Source organism: Idiotropiscis lumnitzeri, chromosome 5 (assembly GCF_059441095.1).
Source record: "Idiotropiscis lumnitzeri isolate Australia: NSW breed Sydney's pygmy pipehorse chromosome 5, RoL_Ilum_1.0, whole genome shotgun sequence".
In the NCBI taxonomy this organism is placed as follows: domain Eukaryota; kingdom Metazoa; phylum Chordata; class Actinopteri; order Syngnathiformes; family Syngnathidae; genus Idiotropiscis; species Idiotropiscis lumnitzeri.
In genome coordinates, this window is record NC_142395.1 from 30,733,345 (window position 1) to 30,754,645 (window position 21,301).

At 46.9% G+C, this 21,301-nt stretch overlaps 1 protein-coding gene across 4 annotated transcripts; it reads right to left on the minus strand.

Annotated features, from left to right (window-relative positions):
• Positions 1-64: 64 nt before the first annotated feature.
• Positions 65-20,131, minus strand: LOC148337711 (cyclic nucleotide-gated channel beta-3-like). 4 transcript variants are annotated; one of them, XM_088297299.1, is made up of 31 exons: positions 19,968-20,131; positions 17,661-17,764; positions 17,517-17,584; positions 17,364-17,454; positions 17,260-17,275; positions 16,806-16,878; positions 16,627-16,687; positions 15,259-15,277; positions 14,088-14,176; positions 13,622-13,704; positions 13,382-13,519; positions 13,223-13,264; positions 11,568-11,658; positions 11,459-11,489; positions 10,397-10,502; positions 8,719-8,814; positions 8,502-8,650; positions 8,120-8,323; positions 6,302-6,510; positions 6,140-6,190; positions 5,724-5,810; positions 5,579-5,643; positions 5,396-5,518; positions 4,419-4,560; positions 4,187-4,346; positions 3,884-3,981; positions 3,714-3,797; positions 3,482-3,600; positions 2,796-2,942; positions 2,541-2,724; positions 65-1,783 (listed from the first exon to the last, which is right to left on the minus strand). In XM_088297299.1, the coding sequence occupies exons 2-31, from the start codon at positions 17,748-17,750 to the stop codon at positions 1,625-1,627; spliced, it is 3,075 nt and encodes a 1,024-aa protein (XP_088153425.1). In that variant the 5' UTR covers positions 17,751-17,764; positions 19,968-20,131; the 3' UTR covers positions 65-1,624. The 4 variants fall into 4 exon arrangements, with proteins under 4 accessions (XP_088153425.1, XP_088153423.1, XP_088153424.1 ...); XM_088297297.1 differs by having other exon boundaries at positions 6,140-6,510; positions 17,364-17,451; XM_088297298.1 differs by having other exon boundaries at positions 4,187-4,560.
• Positions 20,132-21,301: the final 1,170 nt, after the last annotated feature.

The following is a 21,301-nucleotide window of genomic DNA, read 5'->3' on the forward strand; positions in this document are numbered from 1 at the left end:
TACTGTTATTATTATATATATGACTCACCCGTGTGCTAGGAAAGAAGTCTATGTATGAATCATGGACAGTTTGATCCTTTTATTCTTCTTATTCGCTATGAAAGATTGCAGTAATTTCACTTGACATTGCTTACATAGCATTAAGTCAATTCAATAAAATTTGTCGCTTGACAAACTCACAGATGACATGACAAACAAAAGTGACGTCCTCCGAGCTAACACCCACAAAACGGCAAGGAAAAAAACTTTCAGGAAGGACCACTAATAAGGAAAACAATTTTCAAAGTCCCACAGCATCAATGAAAATAAATACATTTTAACAGACAGTTGATCTATTTTCTTGTTTTAGCCAACTTGATCAAGTTTTTTTTTAAATATACTGTATACAATTACAGAGGTCACTTCAAAACTTGAATAGAAAATTAGTATACAACTTCAACACATTCACATGATAAGATCATGACCTAACACACCAGAGAAGTTAAAAATTATTATAGTTTGTAATGTAATGCTTTTGCAAGAAAAATACTTTTACAAGTCTACACAAACATTCCAAGGAGAAATACATTTGGCTCGAGAAAGCATGACGTCACGTGGGTGGCCTCGATGAGTAAAGTCCAGCCTTTCCACGGAAACAAACAAAAAAACAAATAAACACTCGCGCGCACGCGCGAACCTTCCACGGCCCAATCCGACCGGCACAACCGTAACTGCGGGAATTGTTTGCTCTGAACAACAGCGACATCTGGTGGCTCGCGAGCGTTCAGGCAGTTGTTCATGGCTGGCCCAGCACAGTAGACCCCACATTCTCGCGGTTCGGCACCCATAGATTCACCTATTGGAAGATTTTTTTCTCCAATAAGATCTACAAATATAATTTATGCACACATTTGGGTTTTTTTTTGTTTTTTTTTTTGGAGGGGGGCGCTTTAATCATTATCTTTCTTCCCCCCAATGCAGTTGTAATGTGCATCAATTATACGCAGATTTTCACAGTCGTGGGTCGCCTCGTTCGAAGTAGAGGGGTTTGCCTGTAATGGGAATGTCACTCATGTTCTGGGCAGAACACACCCCACCGTGAATTGGCTGCTGCATTCAGGCGGGAAGTGCAGGAGCAGTGCAATGCTCAAACTTCTACCTCCAACATGTTCTTCTGGACACTCGGGAGAACTTTATGTGTGGAAGAAGAACGGTGATTATTTTAAAAACAATTTTAAAGCTGCACTTGGCATGATTTTGAGTTTCTAATCGCATCTGCGGCCAAAAAATGGAATTGCTCACTCCTTTCTTCGCACACACATGTCATGGTTTTCCTGCTTTTGCATTCCTCTGAGAATCTGTGTGTCTGGGGTGTGCCAGACGGCGGGCGGTCTCTTTGTTGCAGATGTCAAAACCATTATGGCCAAACAATAGCTTCATGGGCACGGGTGTTGTGGTGCAAAACTATGTCTCGCCCAGGATGTGAGGGTGCCATCTGAGAAAGCTCCGCAGTAGTATGACTAAGTATGATATCATGAAGGTCTGAATTCTACAAATTGGGCGCCATTTAAGCGATCTAAGAGTTATGGAGCGAGAAGCATCTTGACATCAACAATTGTGGAAAGGGAAAGCATCGGACGCCTTTTTACTTGGCCTCTTCCTCCACCTCCTCATTTTCTGCTCCATCCACTTCTTGGTTTTCGGTGGCCGCCGCCCTCACAGAGAGAAGCTTCTCCCCTTCGATCGCCGATGTCATGGCGATGACAGATGAGCTGCCCGTGGGTGGGTCTGGCGAGGACGGAGTCTGCAAACCCAAAACCAAAAGAGGCCTCATGTACAAAACCTTCCTGGATTTTTAAGCAGCTCGCCCTTTTCGTTTGTGAGACCAGTCTGAAGATTTTTGCCACGGCCATTTGTCAACATCACATGCAACAATTTGAAGGCGTTGCTTTTTTCTCATCCACATCATTTGTCCTTTTTTTTTCACCATGGCCATTTTTCAACGCTTCTGCCTCCGTTCTCTTCACAAACGCATAAACCGAGATGTCTGTCCTCCTTCTTGGTTTTTATGAAATCAAACAAGATTTCGGCCTCGTAGGACGTGTTTCAAGATTGGGGGTGGAAGAGAATCTTCAGGCGTTTGGTGCTCAGCGTTGAGATTATCGGAGCACACCGCACCAAACGCAGAATGTCTAAAACCGTTGAATCAAGTCAACAATTTTCCCGAAAAACATCTGTGATCGGTTTACGTGATTTTGGAGCGAGATTCAGATCATGCTAATCACGCATCTCGTGATTCGGGAGTCGGGAAGGAGTCAGTAGTCGCAGCGCTCGTTTGACTCCTTCCCTCGTCTCTAATCACAATAATGCGATTGTCGGAGGAATCGTCAGTCAACTTTAAAGCCCACTCCGGAAAAATCCCATTATGGTGATGGGAGAGTAGAGAATGCGCCGATACATTTGGAATCATTCCCTCATTCACATCTCTCTAATCAGTACAAAGAGATTTTTAGAGGATGATCAATCGTGTTCACGAGCTAAAAACGAGCCCTAAATCCCACCTGGTCCTGAAGCCGGCCATAGCTCTTGTTGAGTTTGGCCAAGGTTCCCGCCATTCCTGCCTGCGCCGTCACCCTCATTGCCGCCTGGAACATTTTGGGCGTGTCAGGTCTGACTGGAATGACCTGGGCAGCGTCTTTGCCACCCCCTTTTTCCTCCGGCTTCTTGTCTTTCGTCAGCATGGTCCTGAAGGACAACACGGAGGCGATGTGGGGGACTTTTCAACTACAAACAGCCTGGCGGTCTTTCTTGCTTACTTGGCCTTATTGCGTAGAAGTTTCTGGGACTCTGGATAGTGGACCAGGATTTCCGCCAGGTCCTTTTTGTCCAGGATGAACAGGTTGGCAAATCCGTGCGCCTTCACGTTGGCTGTGCGCCGGTTCCCTCCGCCGCCCGCCAACAAACTGACCAACGCGAGAGCACAAGGTTGGCACTTTGACTGAGCTGATATTTCCTTTGAGTAATTATTTTAGCTCTTTGGATCGTAAATGGGGCAGGACCTAAACTGTAAAGTTTCATTTTCGTCATTTTCCTTGATTATTTTAGTTTACGTAAGAAAAACAAACAAACAAAAAAAAAACACACACACAACATATCCATCAATTCATTATCTGTTCCGCTTGTCCGCACGAGGGTCACGGGTGTGACTAGGGAATGACTGATTGGTACGCAGGACGGTCATTTCACGGCATCACATCGAGGAATCACGACTGCCTATTGTTGATCACGTTTCCACTTTTGGATTTAAGGTTGAACGACAAGAAAGGACGTTGCCACTGAAGAAATGACGCTGAGTCCACTTCTACTGCCTGTTTACATCTGTCTCGACTCGCCAACATCACCCATCAGCATTTCCTGTCACATACTGGTCGTGTCCAAGCACAGTTTGTCTGCGGTTGAGTGTTACGGTTTGGGTTAGAGTGTGGTCATCATGACGACTGACCTGATCTCACCAAACACTGAACCTGCTCTGATGGTGACAAAAACTGTCTGAAGATCTGGACCGCCCACCACTTGGACCTCACCCTGCTTGATGATGTACATTTCCCTCCCGATCTCACCCTGAATTGCGCACAAACACACACACACACGCACACAAGCGTGAACACGTGTTAAATATACAGAAACACATGCACATACATTGAACACAAATAGTAGCGAAAAGCACCACTGACCTTCTTACACACAAAGTCTCCTGGCAGATAGACAACAGATTTGAGTCTTGTCAGCATGTCAAACACCATCTGACGATCACATCCCTGACACACACACACCCCCATCTGATCAATGCGTACTGTCTACACACAAGTGTGTGTGCCCGACTGTGATGTTGGGAGCTGCTGACCTGAAAGAGTGCCACCTTGCTGACGATGGAGTAGTTGACATCCACGGCCATGTCCAGCCTCATCTTAGCAGGAAGCTCCAACAACAACTCTTGCTCGTCTACGCAACACAATGATGCACACACACGAATGCACCCCCACGCGCACACACACGACCCAAACACACACGACCCAAACACACACCGCCCCACACATAGAGTGACAGACACACACAATGTGACCCAAACACACACACAAAAAGGGACGCACACACACGCACACTGCAAATGCGATGCACACAGTGCATGCAAGTGACGGTGAGTTACCCAGCATGCCTTGGCTCTTCCAAGTGTAGTCGTACCAGGTCTTGATGCGATTGCGGACGGCCTTGGGAATGTCATATGACTTCATGTATTTGGCGGTACCGTCTACGCAAGCCCGATAGTAGTTCTCGCCGGCCGTGGCTGCCCCCACCACGTCCCTCATCTGGAAGACATGGTCAAGGCTCAGAGTTAGGGTCCAAACGGAGCTGCAGTGGGATGCTCTGCGACGACCCACTTGTCCAATCATGATGGAAAAAGCGAAGACGCCAACAAAATAGTTGATGAGCTGGAAGCAGATCTCGAAGACGGTGGTCGGGTCCGGAAGACCGCCAATTGTTATTAACGTCTTCACCGCAAAGTAGTAACAGCGGATATAACTGCACAAGCAGGAAAGAAAGCAAGGGAAGGCAGCTTTATTTATGTCATGATCCGCGTCGGGCATGACAGGTTTTTGTTATTGTTTTTGTGTGCATGCTGTTGTGTTTTTGTTTGATCAGCTGAGTAGGGGCGTTTCCCCCCAGCACTTTGTCCTCACCAGTCACGCACCTGCTCACCGTTACGATCACACACCTGATGCCCATCTGCTCCCCTGATTACCGGACTATTTAAGCTTCCCATGCCATCAACCCAGTGTCGGGTCATTATCCCGTTTTGCTCTGTTTGGACTGTCACGACCGCTCCCTGATCTCGTTCTCGTTCTCGTTCACGCTCCCGCTCCCGCTCCCGCTCCCGCTCCCGCTCTTGTCCCTAGTTTTTGTCACTGTCTTTGTTCCTCGGTTTTTTTGTTCTGTTTAGTCACGTTTAGTTCGTCTTTGTTATTTTGCACCCTGCCACGTTTGTTTGTCCTAGTACCTTGTTTGCCTTTTGGTTTTGTTTTGTTAAATAAATTCCCTTTAAGTTACCCTTATCCCTGCTTCCTCGCATTTTGGGTCCACCCCCTCCTCGCCGACCGGCGAACCTGACAATTTATATATTCACACACAAGGCAACGTCACGCAACGACGCGACACCTGATAGCATTTCCAAAGAAAACAGTTAACCTCATTCAGAAGCAAAGCAGAGAAAACAAAAGTAGCTTCCCAAAATTACAGGAAGGTCAAGCTACACGCTAACAGGCTAAATGCTATCAGCTGTTGTAACTGAACACACAGGACAGGTCAAGCTACATGCTAACACCTAAACCAAGCGGCATGCACCAGTTTATCTCCTTACGCGTTGCCTTTCCCGTCGTAGACCCACTTGGTGGAACCCAAGCCTTGGTAGTCGGAGCCCCAGTAGAACAGGCATGCGTTGATGTGCAGAGAGTACAGCAGGTAGGTGGAGGTCCGGATCACCCTGACCGAGGCAACCCCCATTTTAGTCCAGCTCCCAGACATCAAAAGCCAGTTAGTTTACCTGTAGATGTAGGCCTTCTTCATCACTGATTCCATTCTGTCATTGAACTCGAAGAATACGTGGTACTGAGAGAGAAACGCCTCACGTCAATCATTTCAGTCTCCAGTCAGACTGGATAGCATGAAAAGCTCAGAAAAAGAAAAACCTTGACCAGACGAGGGAATCGTAGCAGAGACGTCACTCCGGTCCAGTAGTAGAAGATTTCCATGGGAAACAGACTGATCACGTCCATCTGCAGAGGACAGCTGGTTATGAGATGTGTACTTGACTGGTTCTAAAGTGATTCTAGTGTGTCCTAGGGGTCGTACTCAGCTGCTTTTTGGCTGTTTTCACAGTAGATGTAGGTTTGTTCTAGACTGGGCCCCGAGTGGGTATAGTTTGTCTCTGATATTTCTTTAGATGTCTCCTAGACCTGTTCTAAAGAGATTCTAGCTGATCCCTTGAATGACTCTCAATGTTTAAATTGATTCTAAAGTGGTTCCAGTTGGCCTCTAGAATTCCTCTTGAGTTGTACTTTACTGGTTCCAAAATAGTTGTAGATTTGATGGTTGTAGAATGTACCTTGAACCTGTCGGTGCTCATGTAGTTTTCTTGCATGGCTTTTTTATTGCACTGAAACGGAATGTTAAGGATGTGGTAAGAGATGGAAGCAGAAGACAGGAAAAAAGACCAGACAAAAAGACAAGAAGCCAATTTGTCAAACTTGTGTCTTTGGAGCCTGACCACAATGTCTCCTCCGCGGACAAACTGTAGGCGGGGCTGGAAGACCAGGATGTCCACGATGTAAATGAGGTCACAGGTGTAGTCAACTAGAAGCCACAGAAAGAGGTTCTCTGGGGTCTGGTAGGGAAAAGCCCAGCGAACAGGTATCAGCCAAACGTTCCAGTTCCAGGCCGCGACCACCAAGAACAGCCACAGCACGTAGATAAGGTCTGCAGGCCCACAAAGAAACTTGTCACAGGAAGACTCTGACTCACAAAACATTGTCCATCCTAGTGGGTGAACCTGTCCATGCTAGAAGGGAAACTGAACTCCACCATGGAGAGTTGTTAGAGTGGTCTTAGAGAGGTCATACCTTCTGCCTTTTAGATTTCTTCAAGACAGGTTTTAAAGTGATTCTAGATTTTCTCTTGAGTTGTCGTCGATTGGCACCAAATGAGTCCTAGCTTGTCAATCGAATGCCCATGGAGTTGTCCTCGACTGCTTCGAGGCTGATCCCAGAGGAGGTGTAAATCTTTGCTTCTCTAGTCATAGAGAGGTCCTAACGTGTCTCTTGGAGTGGTGTTTTAGACATCTTCTAAAGTGATTCTCACTTGTCTCTACAATGCCTTCCACTTGTTCAGCACTGCTTTGAGGGAGTGAGTGGAATAACTGTAGCTTCATCCTAGTAGTTTTAGAGAAATGTTTCTTTGGGAAATTCGCTGATCCGTCATCTTAATGCTCACTAGACTACAAACTGCCAGAAGGCTCTGTATTGTCAATTGAACTATTTAATGGATGCCAAAAAGATCCTGCCTCCCTTCTCCAACACTCCTGATTCAAATGATCAGCAAGTCCTTGAAAAAGCATGATAACGATCCTGGTCACTTGAATCAGGCGTGCTGGAGGAGGGACGCATGTAAGACAGGTAGGACAGCAGCCCTGAGGACCAGATTTGGAAACCGACATGATACACATCTGTTTTGAAAGTTTATTTACAAACATGACATTTTCTTACTTGTTCTTCACATCTATGAAAGTAGGTCACAATTTAGCCGCAAAGGGAAAATGCCGATCCCTGTGTAACAACGGTTGAGACCCAATGTCCTAGACTGTCAAGTGAAAGTGGATCTATCATGTCCTGAGAATATCCCACTGGTTCGGCAACTGAAGAAGCTGTTTGCACAAAAGCTGTAGCTTTATTCTCTAGAATGCCTTTAGGATTTGATCTACATTTAGTTCTAAAGTGGTCCTTGCTTGTCAATGTGTTCTACACTGCTTGATAAGTGGTTCCAGTTTGTCTCTACAGTTTGTCTCTAGAATGCTAAGAGTTATTTATTTTTTTTTGGTCGGGGCTCTCCAAAGATGCCAGTTTGTTCCACGCGCTGTATATGAAAAAGAAAAAAAAGGGCTGTCACTTGTATAGCGCTTTTCTACCTTGGGTACTCAAAGCGCTTCACACTATTAACTCATCGATGTACTGATGACATCTCATCAGGAGCAACTCGGGGTTCAGTATCTTGCTCAAGGATACTTTGACATGGTCACAATGGATCGAACCCCCAACCTTGCGGTTGGGAAACTTGTTTCGAGTTGTTGAGCCACGCCGCCCCAAAGCCTTCAACAAAATCTCCATGTATGTTGAAGATCAATGGCGGGAAGCGGAACACGATAGAGATTGTCAAGGTTTTCGTGCAGTTCCTGCATGTCTTTTGAATCTCTACAGAGATGTTCTAAAGTGGATCTTGCTTGTCTCTCCAGTGCCTCAAACCTAGTTCTGGATGAGTACTAAGCTGTGTCTAGCCTACTTGGAGAATGTCACTTGATGTGCTTCATACAAACCGGTGAACGGGTCGATGCTGGAGGGGAACCGGAACTCTGTGATAGCTCGGAGCCATTTGGGCATGGTAAGCTGTTTTGGAATTTTAACAGGATATCCCAGAAGAATAAAGACTAACGCGGCCTCCTCTTCTTCCTTTCCACTGGTGGGGCCTTCCATCTTGTCTTCTCCAGGTGGGGGTGGGGTAGGCGAAGCTTTGCTGGGAGCTGAAGTCACATGACAAGGTCAAAGTTTGATGGGTAAAAAGTCCGTTTGCTATTTAGTAGTGAGTATAAAAGCATGCCGTCGTAGTGAGTAGTGATTAGGAAATGTGTGAATGATCCCCAACACAGCCAAGGTTCAAAGTGATCCTGTTGTCAAGGTGGCACTGATGTTCAGACTTACCGGCAGTGGGACTTTCCTGCTCCGGCTCATCAGGATCAGCCAGACGGTCTTTGTGGCGTTCCGTCCGACCTTTGAAGAGCTGGACCAGCTGGGTGAGGCGGTCCTGGACCACCACGCTTCCGACACTCGCTGCCGATGCCGGACGCACGCTGGCAAATGACAAACAGGACGTGAGAATGGCGAACGGTCCGATCGTCTACACGAGGGTTCTACTCACTCTGCAGTCAGCAGGTCACCTTGACTGGACCAGGACTTGAATCCTACTCTCACCGACTCATTGTTGTCCTCGTCCGCGGAGAGATCTGCGGTCCCGCTGGTCCAAGACCACAAGAAAGAGATCTACGTGATATAATGGTTTATTGTTGTACTTGTGACGGTTCGGGTTGGGGAGGAGGGCCTGGCAGTCTCTGATTACTTGCAGGTGCGCGACCCTTCCAGCCAGGCTCTCCTCCGGAGGAAGTGGGCGTCGGCTCCGGCGCACCTGCGGCTCGTTGACTACAATCAACGGGCAGTATAAGATCCAGCCACGCCAGGAGCTCGACGCCGGATTATCTCGTCACCTCACGTGGTACTGGCTCATGTCACGCTTCGCTCCCCGATCGCCCGACTCCTCGTGCTCTCGTGCCTGCTTGACCCCTGCTCTCTCTGTTTCCCCGTCTAGCCGACCTGAACCCGTCCGGACCCGCTCAGCCCGCCACCGCCTCCGAGATCCTGCCCGGCACGCATCCCGCCAGCGCTCTCCGCTCCGCCGTGCCTCCCGCTACTCCGCCAGCTCGACTTCGCCTCCCGGCGCATCCCCTTCCGACGCGCACCCATCCGTGCCTTCCGGTGACTGCCACTCCGACGCCTGCACGTCGACTCCTCCCGGCGTTCGCCGCGCCGACGCCCGCCTGGTGGTGGTTCCCTCCGAGCTTGCCGCCCAGCCTCCTTCCGCAATAAACCCTGTCTCAAACTCCCCTGTCGCTTTGGGGTCCTCCTTCCCTCACACGCGGTTCGACGAACCACGACAGTACTACCGTAATTTCTCAAGAATCGCACATATTTGCATATATTATACATACCACGAAAATTGCCCTTCAAAAGTTCATTGTAATTTGTACTCTTGTTATTAGAGATAAAATTGGAAACCTTTGACATTAAATGTGATATTGGAATCAAAGTACACCTTTTTCACACCCCCTCGGTACCGGTTGACGTGTATACATGTAACAAATTGTCATAATTACATCGCCGGCAAGACGGTTATCTCCGCTTTACTGTGCCACGTCTCCAATGGTCTGTCAGAGTATGTCCTTGGGTTCGTGGTACAAAAAAAAAAAAAAAAGATAGGACACTAGACCGCTGCCCTGGAGAGGCTTGCTTAGCTAGCTAATTCATTCCATTAGAGGCGCATACTGCCACTCAGAGGTGGACAATACCATTTTCAAACGGGACATGCAACTCAATTGTGTTCAATATGAATTGACTATTTTTATAAAAGACAAAATGTTATTGTTTTAATAAAATGCCATGGTGTAACCCTGGCAGGTTGTTATAATTAGGAACTAAAAGGTTTAAGGTTTATTCAGTTCTATTCAAATGACATATTAGTGATACTTTTCGAACAGATGTGCCACAAGTCTTTAACTCGCTCCATGGGGTCAGTGGGTTGGGAATAAAACGATCACTGAACCACAACCTCCGGAGCTCATTTGAGGAGCACGCCAACATTTTGACATGCACACCTGTCTATCGTCCTGTGAATATTGTTGCATGCTCCAATTGCATGCGCCACGAGTCAGTGAGATGTACTTTGGGTCGCCGATTTCAACCCATTGAGAGTAAATCTGTAACGTATCTCCCCGTATAATCTTTCAGGGTTTCTTTTGATACAATTGGCGGCCATAAAATGTCACCTGAGGTTTGACAGAGCGGGGTCACCGACACTCATCTTGGGGGCGCAGCACGGTGGCGTGACAATCTCAAGGGGGGTCACACCTTGTCCAGTTTCCAGTCGTACACCTGCTGGGCCGGAATCACATCAGCAAGCACTCGAGAACACCGGCCTCATCATCAGGATGGATGAACGTACACATCCACAGAGCAATTCTCCATGATGTCACACTTGGTCCGTGTGGCAAAAGCCAATGTGTTCTCAGATGGCACCGAGAGTAAACAAACCCAAACATGTCATTTGACCACGCAAGAGAAAATAGGCCAAATGGCTTCAATGAGGATTTCATTGTTCCATCCTAACGTCCAAAATTTGTTGCGTTAGCTCAACTGATTCGGAAGGCCTCTCAGAATTGACATTTTAACCGGTATGAGGGTAAGAAACTTGGCGTGGTGAAAATTGAGACTAATTATTGAGGGAGTGGCAAATTGATTTAAGAAATAGGTCATGGTGGACCTCATCGAAAGGCTAGCACATTAGCATCATTTGGAAAGGAGCTAGCCTAGCTTTGTTACGTGTTCCGTTTATGTTCTGTTTCTGCTTTGCGGGATTTGCAGTGTTTCCGATGTTCTCATCTCAGTACACGCGCGTTGCCAAACATTTTTTGAGAAAATCAGTGGCCAGATTGTTCCATCAATTTAAGATCTTCTTTGATCTGGAAGTCGCCAACGAGGAAATGAAAAAGCGTACCCAGAACACTGCTAAAAATGTGTTTCAACTTGCTTGTTTCAACCAAGATTTACGAGAAGAAAATGATCCCTCAATGTGAATATGTTCCTAAAGTCAAAAAAGGAGAAACATTTGTAAAAGTTGTTAGGTATTGCTTTACGGTCCCTGAATATACTGGCTTGCGGTGAAATCCTGTTGAGTTGAATGTGGCCGCACAACTCAAATGTGTTTCACAGGTTTGGTTGGGCTTAGAATTTTTTGTGGGGGGGCGAAAGCTGGACAGAAAAGACTGCCCAACACGTCTGTGGGAACTTGAAGGAGGAAGCGTGCGACAGCCAGTGTTGATCGTGATCACCTTCATCTGCAACGTCGGCTCCGGTATCAACCTGAAAGTCAACCCACCTCATCTCAGTTTGATGGGACCACATGAGAGAGCGGTCCTTCAGGATCCAGGGTGACTTTACCCGATTGTCTCGTCGGCTGTCAGAAGTCTCGGGAAGGCCGCTGACTTCCTGTGACCAGGCTGAGTTTTGACCGCCACCTAGAGGCACGAACCTGCCGAGCACCACGCATGCAGGGAGTCTTCATATTATTAGGATTCTTCTGCTTACAGTGCCACCTTGACTTACGAGTTGAATTTGTTCCATGAGCAAGCTTTGAACTCAATTTGACTGCTCGATTGAAAGCATTTGCATTCGCCATTGTTGAGAAAATCAGCCTTCACTCAGCTCATTAAATTCCCACGGCACGGAATCCAGCGCAACTGGACTGTTCTGCTTGTATGAACTGGCGACGCCTGCTTGGATGAGAAGCGGAACATTTAAGTATTTTTCAAATCTCTTATTTGTGACAGAGCCCACACGGAAAGATGGCACGAGCAGGCATTTAACAGTTTAGGGGACGTACTGCCTGCGTGTTTTCAGAAGCTCAACGCCCAATAATGGGTATCTTCAATTCGGTTCTTCGAGGTCGACTGTCCTGCCTGTTTTCCATCGCTCCTCGCTGCAACACACCTTCACACATTCAAATGATCAGGATCTTCATCCAGCTTCTGCAGACCGGCAGTCTGATTATCTGATCGTGGTGTACCTTTTGTCTTGCTCGCCACACGTAGTATTTACGACCACCGTTATGTTATGTATTGTTATTTTTGGTTCTTTTTTTTGGTCAAATTACGTCAGCGATATTGTCCTACCCACCTTTTTGTCCTTCGCCCGTTAGCCACCATTACATAGTCAACAATACAATACAACTTTATTTATAAAGCGCATTTAATTTTTTTTTCTTTCTGTTCTTCAAGTTTAACTGTTGTGAATTTGAGAAATCCTTACAAAAAACAGTGGACAACTGGTTAGCACGATGGCCTCACAGTGCAGAGGTTGTGGGTTCCATTCCGGCTCCGGCCTTCCTGTGTGGACTTTGCATGTTCTCCCCGTGCCTGCGTGGCTTTTCTCCGGTTTCCTCCCACATTCCAAAAACACGCATGGCAGATTGATTGGACGCTCTAAGTTGTCTGATTGTGAGCAAGGATGTTTGCACGTCTATGTCTGCCCTGCGATTGCCTGGCAACCAGTCCAGGGTGTTAGCCCCGCCTACTGCCCGACGACAGCCGGGACGGCCTCCAGCACGCCCGCGACCCTTGTGAGGAGAAGCGGTACAGATAACGGATGGACGGATTTCACAACAGCTGGAACTGTAACAGGGCTCTCTCTCTCCCTTCAGTGTCGGATAAATTAGCAGGAAATTAGAACAAATTAAAACCCATTTGAAGCCACAAAAAAAACACAGTAGTGTTGTATGTGTGCCTTAAAGGGGTGTGTTGTAGTAAGTGACGCAGGAGCTGAAGTCAGGTTAGGCCGTAGTGAGCCGCTTCGTATCATGCCGGTGAGAGCTCGAGACTACAGCGGTTTCTTGCAAGTGAATGTTTCTTCCATTTGTACGTTTGAGTGTTCGCCCAGTCCGCTTGTGAGTCAAGGTGGCACTGTCATTGTATCCTTTCAAAAACGACAAGCAGAACCTGATGCCTGACTTGGCCGTTCATCCCTGAGTCATACTCATTTGAGTTAGTGTCAGGGTTGTTCGGGTTAGCGGGGTCAAATCAGACAGGACGTGAACTCACTCGGGCTCATCCTCGTTTTCTTCCTCGGGGATGTTTGGAAGTCTGACCGTGGGAGACAAAAACGGATGAGGCTTCGGCAAAGTTCCGCGCTCAACTTCATTCATGACTCGGATGCTCCGATTGGACGAGCGATCCGGTTCAGCGGATGAGGCCACTCACTGCTCGTTGGACTCGGGCAGACGTTGGCTGACAAAGGAGGCCGAATGTTCTGCCCCCAGCTGTCGGACGGCTTCCTGCGCTGCCTTCCTGGCCATGTCCTCTGCCAAGCAGGCGGCCTCCAGACGCTGCCGCCGCAGTCTGCTTGCGTCACGCCACATCAGATCACAACCCCACGTTTCACAGCGCCAACGTTCAAAATTGAAGCAGAGACAGAGCAACAGAAGCGCACGGGGTACCAACATTTCCTCCATGTGAGCCAGAACCGCCTCGCCATCATCCTTCCTGATGTTCTCCATCGGCCGACTCCAACACTCATCTTCAATCTGCAACACAACACGCCACGACTAGACCATGGTCTGCAACGATAACTAAATGTCACGCTTCGGTATTCATATTGCTGTAAGCTTCGCACGAGTGGTGGGGCAGAAGAAGGAAAACATCTTTTTTTTTCTTGCTGGGCGAGTCTTTCTTGATAGACTCAAGGTTTCTGTGAGTTTTCCCACAGTTTTTTTTTTTTTTTTGGGAACGACTTTGTCAAACACTTTGAATCATGCTGAAGTACGTATACAACCAACCCAAAGTTAAATTTGAAGCACAACAGTTTATTATTCTAAACTTAGATAAGATTTGAGTTTATAGCACGCTTAGTACGGTAATCGCGACAATATTGGGACCATCTCTACAAGACCGAAGACTGAAGTCTCACCTCGTTGTCCTGCTTCTTGCAGTTGGTGTCTTTTGTTGCCAGCTGAAGTTCCTGGTCCAAAAGTTGCGGTCCGCGGTTCTTTGGATTGGCTAAAAGTCACAAAGTGTGAGGAGCATTTTACTTTAGGACAGTCACTCTTGGTTGTAAGGATCCTTATCCGCGGAGTGCTGCACATGAATTTCATTTCTGGGTCCTCTCGTTCTCGAACGATGCCCAAGGAATCGGCATTTTCTCTCGCTGATTTATCGGACGCTCTCCGCCTCAGTGTGGTTCCTGGTGAACATTGTCTTGTTTCTAAGTCCTGATATGCCTTTGGCATTAACTCCCTGAACCCTGTTCCAGATATAGGGGAAAAACCAACAAAAAACCTGTACCCGTATTCCATTATTGGTGCAGGGAATATAAACGTAATCAGATTACAAGTACTTTTAATAAAAATGCGGATTATTTCAATCATGTGGGACGGTTTGAAAAACTTTATGAAGCTACCAAATCTACTTGCCCTCTCCAGATGAGGTTATCTAGCTACCTGTCTGTCTGTCTCAGCTGCATTTTGCACAAGTGGCCTCCATCACATTTCTTGTGCTTTGGATTGGAATTGTGGCTGCTCAGACTTCCATCAGCATTTCAAAAGCATGCATATTAAACGGCCACAAGACCAAAAAAAAGTTTTTTGTTGTATTCATTTCCATCAACATATATGCTATTGGAGCAATCCAAAAGTCATTAAATGTATTGTAAATGTATTACATTACTAACTGCATTTTTTTGTAACTGTTTTTAAAAGTCAAAGTTTCAATATTAGAGGCGCCACCTGAGTAGAAATGTTCAAAACACGATTAAAGACTTATTTATATACGTCAGCATTTACCGTGCCTGTTAGTTTGTAAAGACTCCGCTAGGTTAGGAAGCTAGCGCTAATTGTAGGAGTTAGTCAAGATTCTGCTCTGTTAGCAAGCTAGTGCTAACCGTGCCTGTTAGCTACTAAATACACTTTGGAGCCTCTGTCTGGGAAAACTGCTGTACAAATTAATTTAGCTGACTTGATGATTCAACTTGCTACTTTGAGCAGCTAGGCGCTAAGTGAAAGAGCTTGGACGTGTAGTGCAACAAGCCACTAGGTGCTGCGAGATCATGAATGACAAAAACACCACTTTCATGTTCCACTTACTCTTCTGAACGTCCGCTTCCTGTGTAAACAAAAAGAATTCATTTATTGACGACAAATGGAGTTGTACACAGAAATAAAATCAAAATTAAAAAAAACATATCGTGTATTTTAGCTTTGACTCTTGTCAATAATTCATTTAGTGCAACTTAAAAATGTTTCTTTTCAAGTAAACCAATTTCTTAATGTGTAGCAAACCAGTTCTTTCAAGTGGGAACAGTTTGCTCCCACCGTCTAAAAAAGGCACTTTATTAGATTCACTGAAGATTCTCACTTGTCCTTTTGGAAATGGAACGAGGATACGCGCTATGGCAAACACATCCGTTTTGTAACATGACATGAAACTTTATTTTGTTCTCATATTTACATGGTACTCCGCGACAAAGATTATCTATACATCTGCCAGCGAAGACCTGGCCGGGATCCGCTACACAACACATGCCCAAGTCACGTGAACTCACTTTTCACAAAAGAACGTTATAGTGATGCAAATCAGGAACCGCAGCAAAGGTTAGCGTACTCGGACTTTGTAGTAGTTCCTACAATGCTAAAGAAAAACAAGAAAAATTCAAATAAAAAGTCGTTTTTCTTAGTTTGGGGGAACGGACAAGACGCCCCTCGCAGTTGAAGCCAGAGGGCCAGCCGTCTTATGTTGCCACTGTTACTGCCGACCTCTGGTAGTATTTCGTTGAAAACATTTTAAGTGCGCATTGCAGGTTAGGATCCATGAATGCTGTGACGAAAGCCTCTCAAAGAATCAGCTTTACTATTCCGATTATATTACGGCAGTGTCGTTTTATTTTGAAAGGCCTTGCTTATGGATGTGATGCGTAGCTTGTGAACAGGTGAACATAACCGCGTTCAAATTGCTCCAAGCGTGTCGCGTGAATCCCCGCGCCCGAAAATATGTTTCGGGCGAATTCAAATTCAAATATCATTTTGTCGTCTAACAAGGACACGTAGCAACAACGTTGTTAAATGACACATTTTAACTACGTCGCCAAACTACACGCCAAGACAACATACCATCGCAAGCACGACACTGGGAAACAAAACAACCTCACAACACCGTCGTCATGACGACATATACAGAGACAGTTGGTGCAAATGGAACACCGTCCTTAGTTACTTTAAGATTCAGATAAAGTTAAACATTTCGAATTGCACTACATACATTATAAAGTTTCACTGTTGGATGGGACTTGCATTTGTTTTGAACGTATCCACTACGTCATTGTTTTCTGTGTATGTTGTTGTCGGGGTGACGCCACGAGGAGGCGGATTACATCGACTAAATCCACCCGTAAATGCGCCGTCAGCAATGATGTAATTGAGATCTGAACGCTCCGATCTCACGAACTTCACGCTCACCTGCTCGGGCGTCGGCTGGGGCAACACGCGCCCGAGGCTGCCGACAAGCCATCCCATAATTCTGCAAAGAGGAGATCTAAGCCATGTGACGACTGATGACATCATCGAGGGAGGGGTCTATACAAACCGAGGCCTCGTTGTGCGTGTTTGATTGACATGCGCTTGCGCAAGAGACTCACCCCGGTGGGCGCGGCTCGTTGCCTGTGGCCAACACTTGCGCAGAATCCGCCTCCTCCAGCGGGATGTGCGTGGCTGTGCCAAAGACAAAAAGTCAAACAAAGACAATGGCCTTTTCGAAATTCCTTACATCCTTGCGATCTCATGAAGCGTCATCAGCCGCGGCCCGATTCACCGAATGAATAAAGCAAGAACGTTCTTGTGAGCTAGACAAAACCACGGCTCCATCGCTCGGACACTCAAGGCTCGGCAGGGAAAATATGCCAAGATGCATTTTGTGCTGCGAACGGAATATGGGGAATACGTCAGAGTCAGGGACAACGTGAACAAATGTCCTCATCTCAGACTGGACTTGTTGGGAGCAACGTTCGTGGCGACTTGACGAGATCGTACTCCGCCTTCTTTGTATTGAGTAATGGCCCAAGTTCGAAAGGTGGCGGGAGGGCGGAGTCTCACCTGGCGCTGTAGTGTCCTGAAAAACAACCACGTGCGCACACGCACGGGTATCATGACCTGAGGGCAGACCAGGGCGAGCACAAATGCATTGTGGGGAAGCAAACCTCCGTGGTGGCCTGCTCGTTCGTGTTAAGGACGGGCGGACGAAACATTTTGTTCAGACCTTCACTCATCGGGCGCACGACGCTCTTCCTGCTGGTACAAGAAGCCAACGTTTGCTTCTTCAAAGTAAAACTACAAATCAAGTTGAATGCGACCTGCTCGCTGACGCCATCGGCAACGCCGCTTCCTGTTTGGACTCATCCTGGGTGCTTGCATTGCTCTCCTGAAAAAAAGACCAAAACGAATCCAAGTTACGCACACGCACGTGCACACAGACACAAAAACAGAGTGCGCCTGACCGTAACAGGTTGTGGGTCAGCAGTGTTGGGTTCATGGTGCTGATTTGCCTCGGGGGGGCGGGGCACAATCTGGAGCAGCCAGCTCATCATGTTGAAGAATTTTACTGTGAAAGGGAAACGCTTTGATCAATCAATGAGAGGCGGAGCTACTGGGACAGGTGCCATGCGCCCATTTCAGCGTGTTCAAATATTACTCACTTCCTCCCCACAGCTCATTGCTCGCATCAATTATTTTATTGAATGAATTCGATTCGCAATGGAGTGGGCTGCTAATCTTGTCGTACGCTGAGTACAATGACAATAAAAGGCATTCTGATTCGGATCCGGTTTCTGAATGAGTGAATGCATGCGTGATGGAGCGAGTGGCCAAAAAGACAAATGTACAAAATGGTGAATGGCTGAAGGAACGAGAAGCTAAAAAAAATGAACGAGTGACTAAGTGCTTCAACGAAAGAGTGGATGGTTGAGTGAAGCAAAGCACACGTGTGTGTGTGTGTGTGTTTGAATAAATGAACGAGTGCGAGCGTGAGTGGACAAATAGTTGTGAATAAGTGCGGCAGAGGAAGGCGCTAAAGACGTCTGGAAAGGTTTCAACTTGAAGCGCTTGCGGTGCAGTCGCATCCAATTAGCGAGCGGCACCTTCATCTTAATCCTCTTCATCCTCACCACCTCTCCGCTAACTTTAGCATGCTAGCATTTTGCAAGTTGACCGAGAGCTGCTCAAGTGCTTGACTTGCGTTGGCAAAGTGGTCACCACATGGCCTCGCCACTACCTCGGCGGATCTCGCGAGCTTCAGAATCTACCGACATTTGATTCCCGTGTTGGGCGGGAACCTGGTATCCCTAAAAACGGGAACATTGTGAAAAGGTCACGTCGGCCAGGCCGCCGAATACGCAATCATCTGGCAAGGCAACCGAACCACGTGCCTGGAAACTGAGCAATCACGTCCATTTGGGCAAAATACGTTTTCAGAGCGTCTGTTTTCATTGGCCTATGAACAAGAAAACAGGAAGATGCACAGCACATGGCCAGCGGACGGGATTAGCCGCTTAAAATAGCTTAACTATGGATTTGGTCTATTCATAAATAAGATGCCTGATCCAACTGGGACTCAAAGAAGGAATATTAAGCAATACGTGGCCTGTCTGCTATCAGAACAATAATAATGAGCATCTCATCATGACATCGTTGTTGTTCTTCTCCTCTACATAACGCACACATGCTCTTTTTCGATTTAGGACAACGGTGAGGCCGAAGGCGTCGGCATTGAGCAGCTTCAGCTTTGCGCTTTTTGCGCTTCGGTGGAGTTACGGCCGTCAGTTTCAGGATGCGCTCTTGACAAAGCGCGCAGCCCGGATGGGGAAGCCAGCATAGACGGAAGCGCAAGTCAATGGGCGCTTCGGACAGTCCGAAAGCGCCAACGCCAGCGGAAATTCTTGAGCCTGTCGGCAGCCGGCGCTTTGGAGGCGAGGGCTGATCATCTTCCGCCATTGCTTTGTCCTTTTTAAACACGTCAAAGAGAAATGAAAGACTTCACCAACAAAAGAAGATCAGATTCCAGAAGCAATACAAGAAAGAATTGTCGTCCTAGCACTCATTTCAAAGTTTGGCCTGATTTTGGCGCTAGAGACGACTCGACTCGCTGATAATTTTCCTTACTCTGGGGCTATTTATGTATTCAACAGAGAAACAAAGTGCCTGACGCCAAAACCGGATCCACATTTGGATGTAAATCATTTTGTGGAGGGTCAAATGTGTTGCTAATATTTGAGCAACAAAACAAGCAAGTCAACGTGAATCATGTTCAAGTGGGAGAGGAAGAAGAAGTCCGAGACTTTTCACACTTAGCAAAAGCACAGAGCGGTTTCACGGCATCTTCACGAGTCATTCTTCAGCTGCGAGACCAAGAACACCATCTTCTTTGATCTTCCGGGACACGCTCGGAAATAAGCCGCAAAGAGGGCACGAACGATGAAGCAGGACATCACGTTGTCTCTTTTGTCGAGCGGCGACTCGATATTTGGGTCAAGTCGGACGCATTTTGCGTTCCTTTGCACTGACGAACACCAATTGAACTTTTGACGCAGAGGAGATGGCCAAAGAAGTTTGCAAGCTACCCAAACATACAAAAGTGCAAGCTGTCAAACGCAGACGGCCTCACGTCTGGCACCTGTCGTGACTTTTTGGAATCGCGGCATCAATTGGACCATTCTTATTGTGCTGGAATGAGCACAGAATGGCAAGCTGGAAACCCCCCCATAAAAAAACAAACTCAAGAAGTCAAGATGAAGCGGGCTTCTCCTGACCTGTCTGAGCGAGTGGTCGTCCTGTCCCTCCAAACCAGCAGAACCAGGACCAGGGCCAGGACCAGGTCAACCAGGGCCAGAAGCAGAAGAAGCAGAGTGACGACCAGTTTGAGGACTTAGAGGAAGCTTCCAAGCCGATTAGCGCGCACAACAGGAAGTGTGCTCACCCAATCGGGTCACGGGTGCCACAAGTGTCTCTCTTGTCTCGGACTTCGTGGAACTTCCGGAAGAAGACAAGACTGCATCGGCGCGTCATCAAATCATCCTTCTTCTTTTCTCTTGTTGCAGTTCTTTTTGTTTCTTGTCCTTTGGAATGCGAATCTCTTCTAGGGCTGGGCGATAAACCGAAAATTTACCGTTACCGAAATGTATTACAGTGACCGACATAATTTTGACCTTGTCGGTAAATTCGGTGTCTAAAAAAAAGAAGTCTTTTCTGTCTGCGGCGATGTTCATGCCTCTTTAAGACGGCTACAGCGCATCTAGTCACGTGACTCATGCGCTGTAGAAGAATGTAAACAGAAGACGCCTTGGTTGCTGGCGATTTAAATCCTGAAACGGCTGCAGACGAAGTAACGTTAGTTGAAATTGTTCCTGTCGCGCTTGTCCCGAAAATAAAGTGGACATCTGTCGTTTGGAAATGTTTTGGGTTCCATAAAGACGATGTTTAAGCAAAAAAACATGAACTACAAAGTGCGTCGTAAGCACCCGAAACAGCGCGTCCAACCTTTTCTTTTTCACCACCCACAACACAACCATGCTGTTGACTTGGAGCTTGTGCTAAAAGTTCAAAGTGAGAAGCAAGGTTGGACAAGTGACAACAGCCCATAACGGAGGCGACACCATACGAGAGAACGTCTCAGTGGTGGACGCGATAGCCTAGCATATAGCTAAAGATAGAGCTCCTCTTGTTACAATGGAGCGCACAGGATTTAAACGCCTCATGAAAGTAGCCGACAAGAGGTACGAAAATATTTGCCGCAAACAGCACTTCCGATATGGACAACATCGGGACGGGAGCGGAGACATGTCAAGCATTTTGCATCCACATCCGACTTGTGGTCGAGTCGCAACACGGATCCCTGTTTGAACCTGAATGGCATTACATAGACGACAAGTGACGACCGCGCACCAGAGTGCTCGAGACGGCACATTTTCCTGATGAAGCACATGCGTTTATTTGGCACTGGCATTCCATTGACATTTTTTTCATTCTATTTAGCATTTTGTTTACAGGCGACTAGCTCCTTTGCACATGGCATTATTTATAATGTTTACAAGATACCTTTACACAAATCTAGGCCGATGCAAATGGAATTACAGCATCTCGGCAC

Excerpts from the sequence above, each read along its gene's own strand:
- LOC148337711 (XM_088297296.1), bottom strand. The coding sequence starts at position 17,750 with ATGATGAGCTGGCTGCTCCAGATTGTGCCCCGCCCCCCCGAGGCAAAT. Across the intron at positions 16,688-16,805 it reads AACGAGCCGCGCCCACCGGG|AATTATGGGATGGCTTGTCG; the intron begins GTGAGTCTCTTG and ends TCCTCTTTGCAG. Across the intron at positions 8,324-8,501 it reads GCAGGAAAGTCCCACTGCCG|CTCCCAGCAAAGCTTCGCCT; the intron begins GTAAGTCTGAAC and ends ATGTGACTTCAG.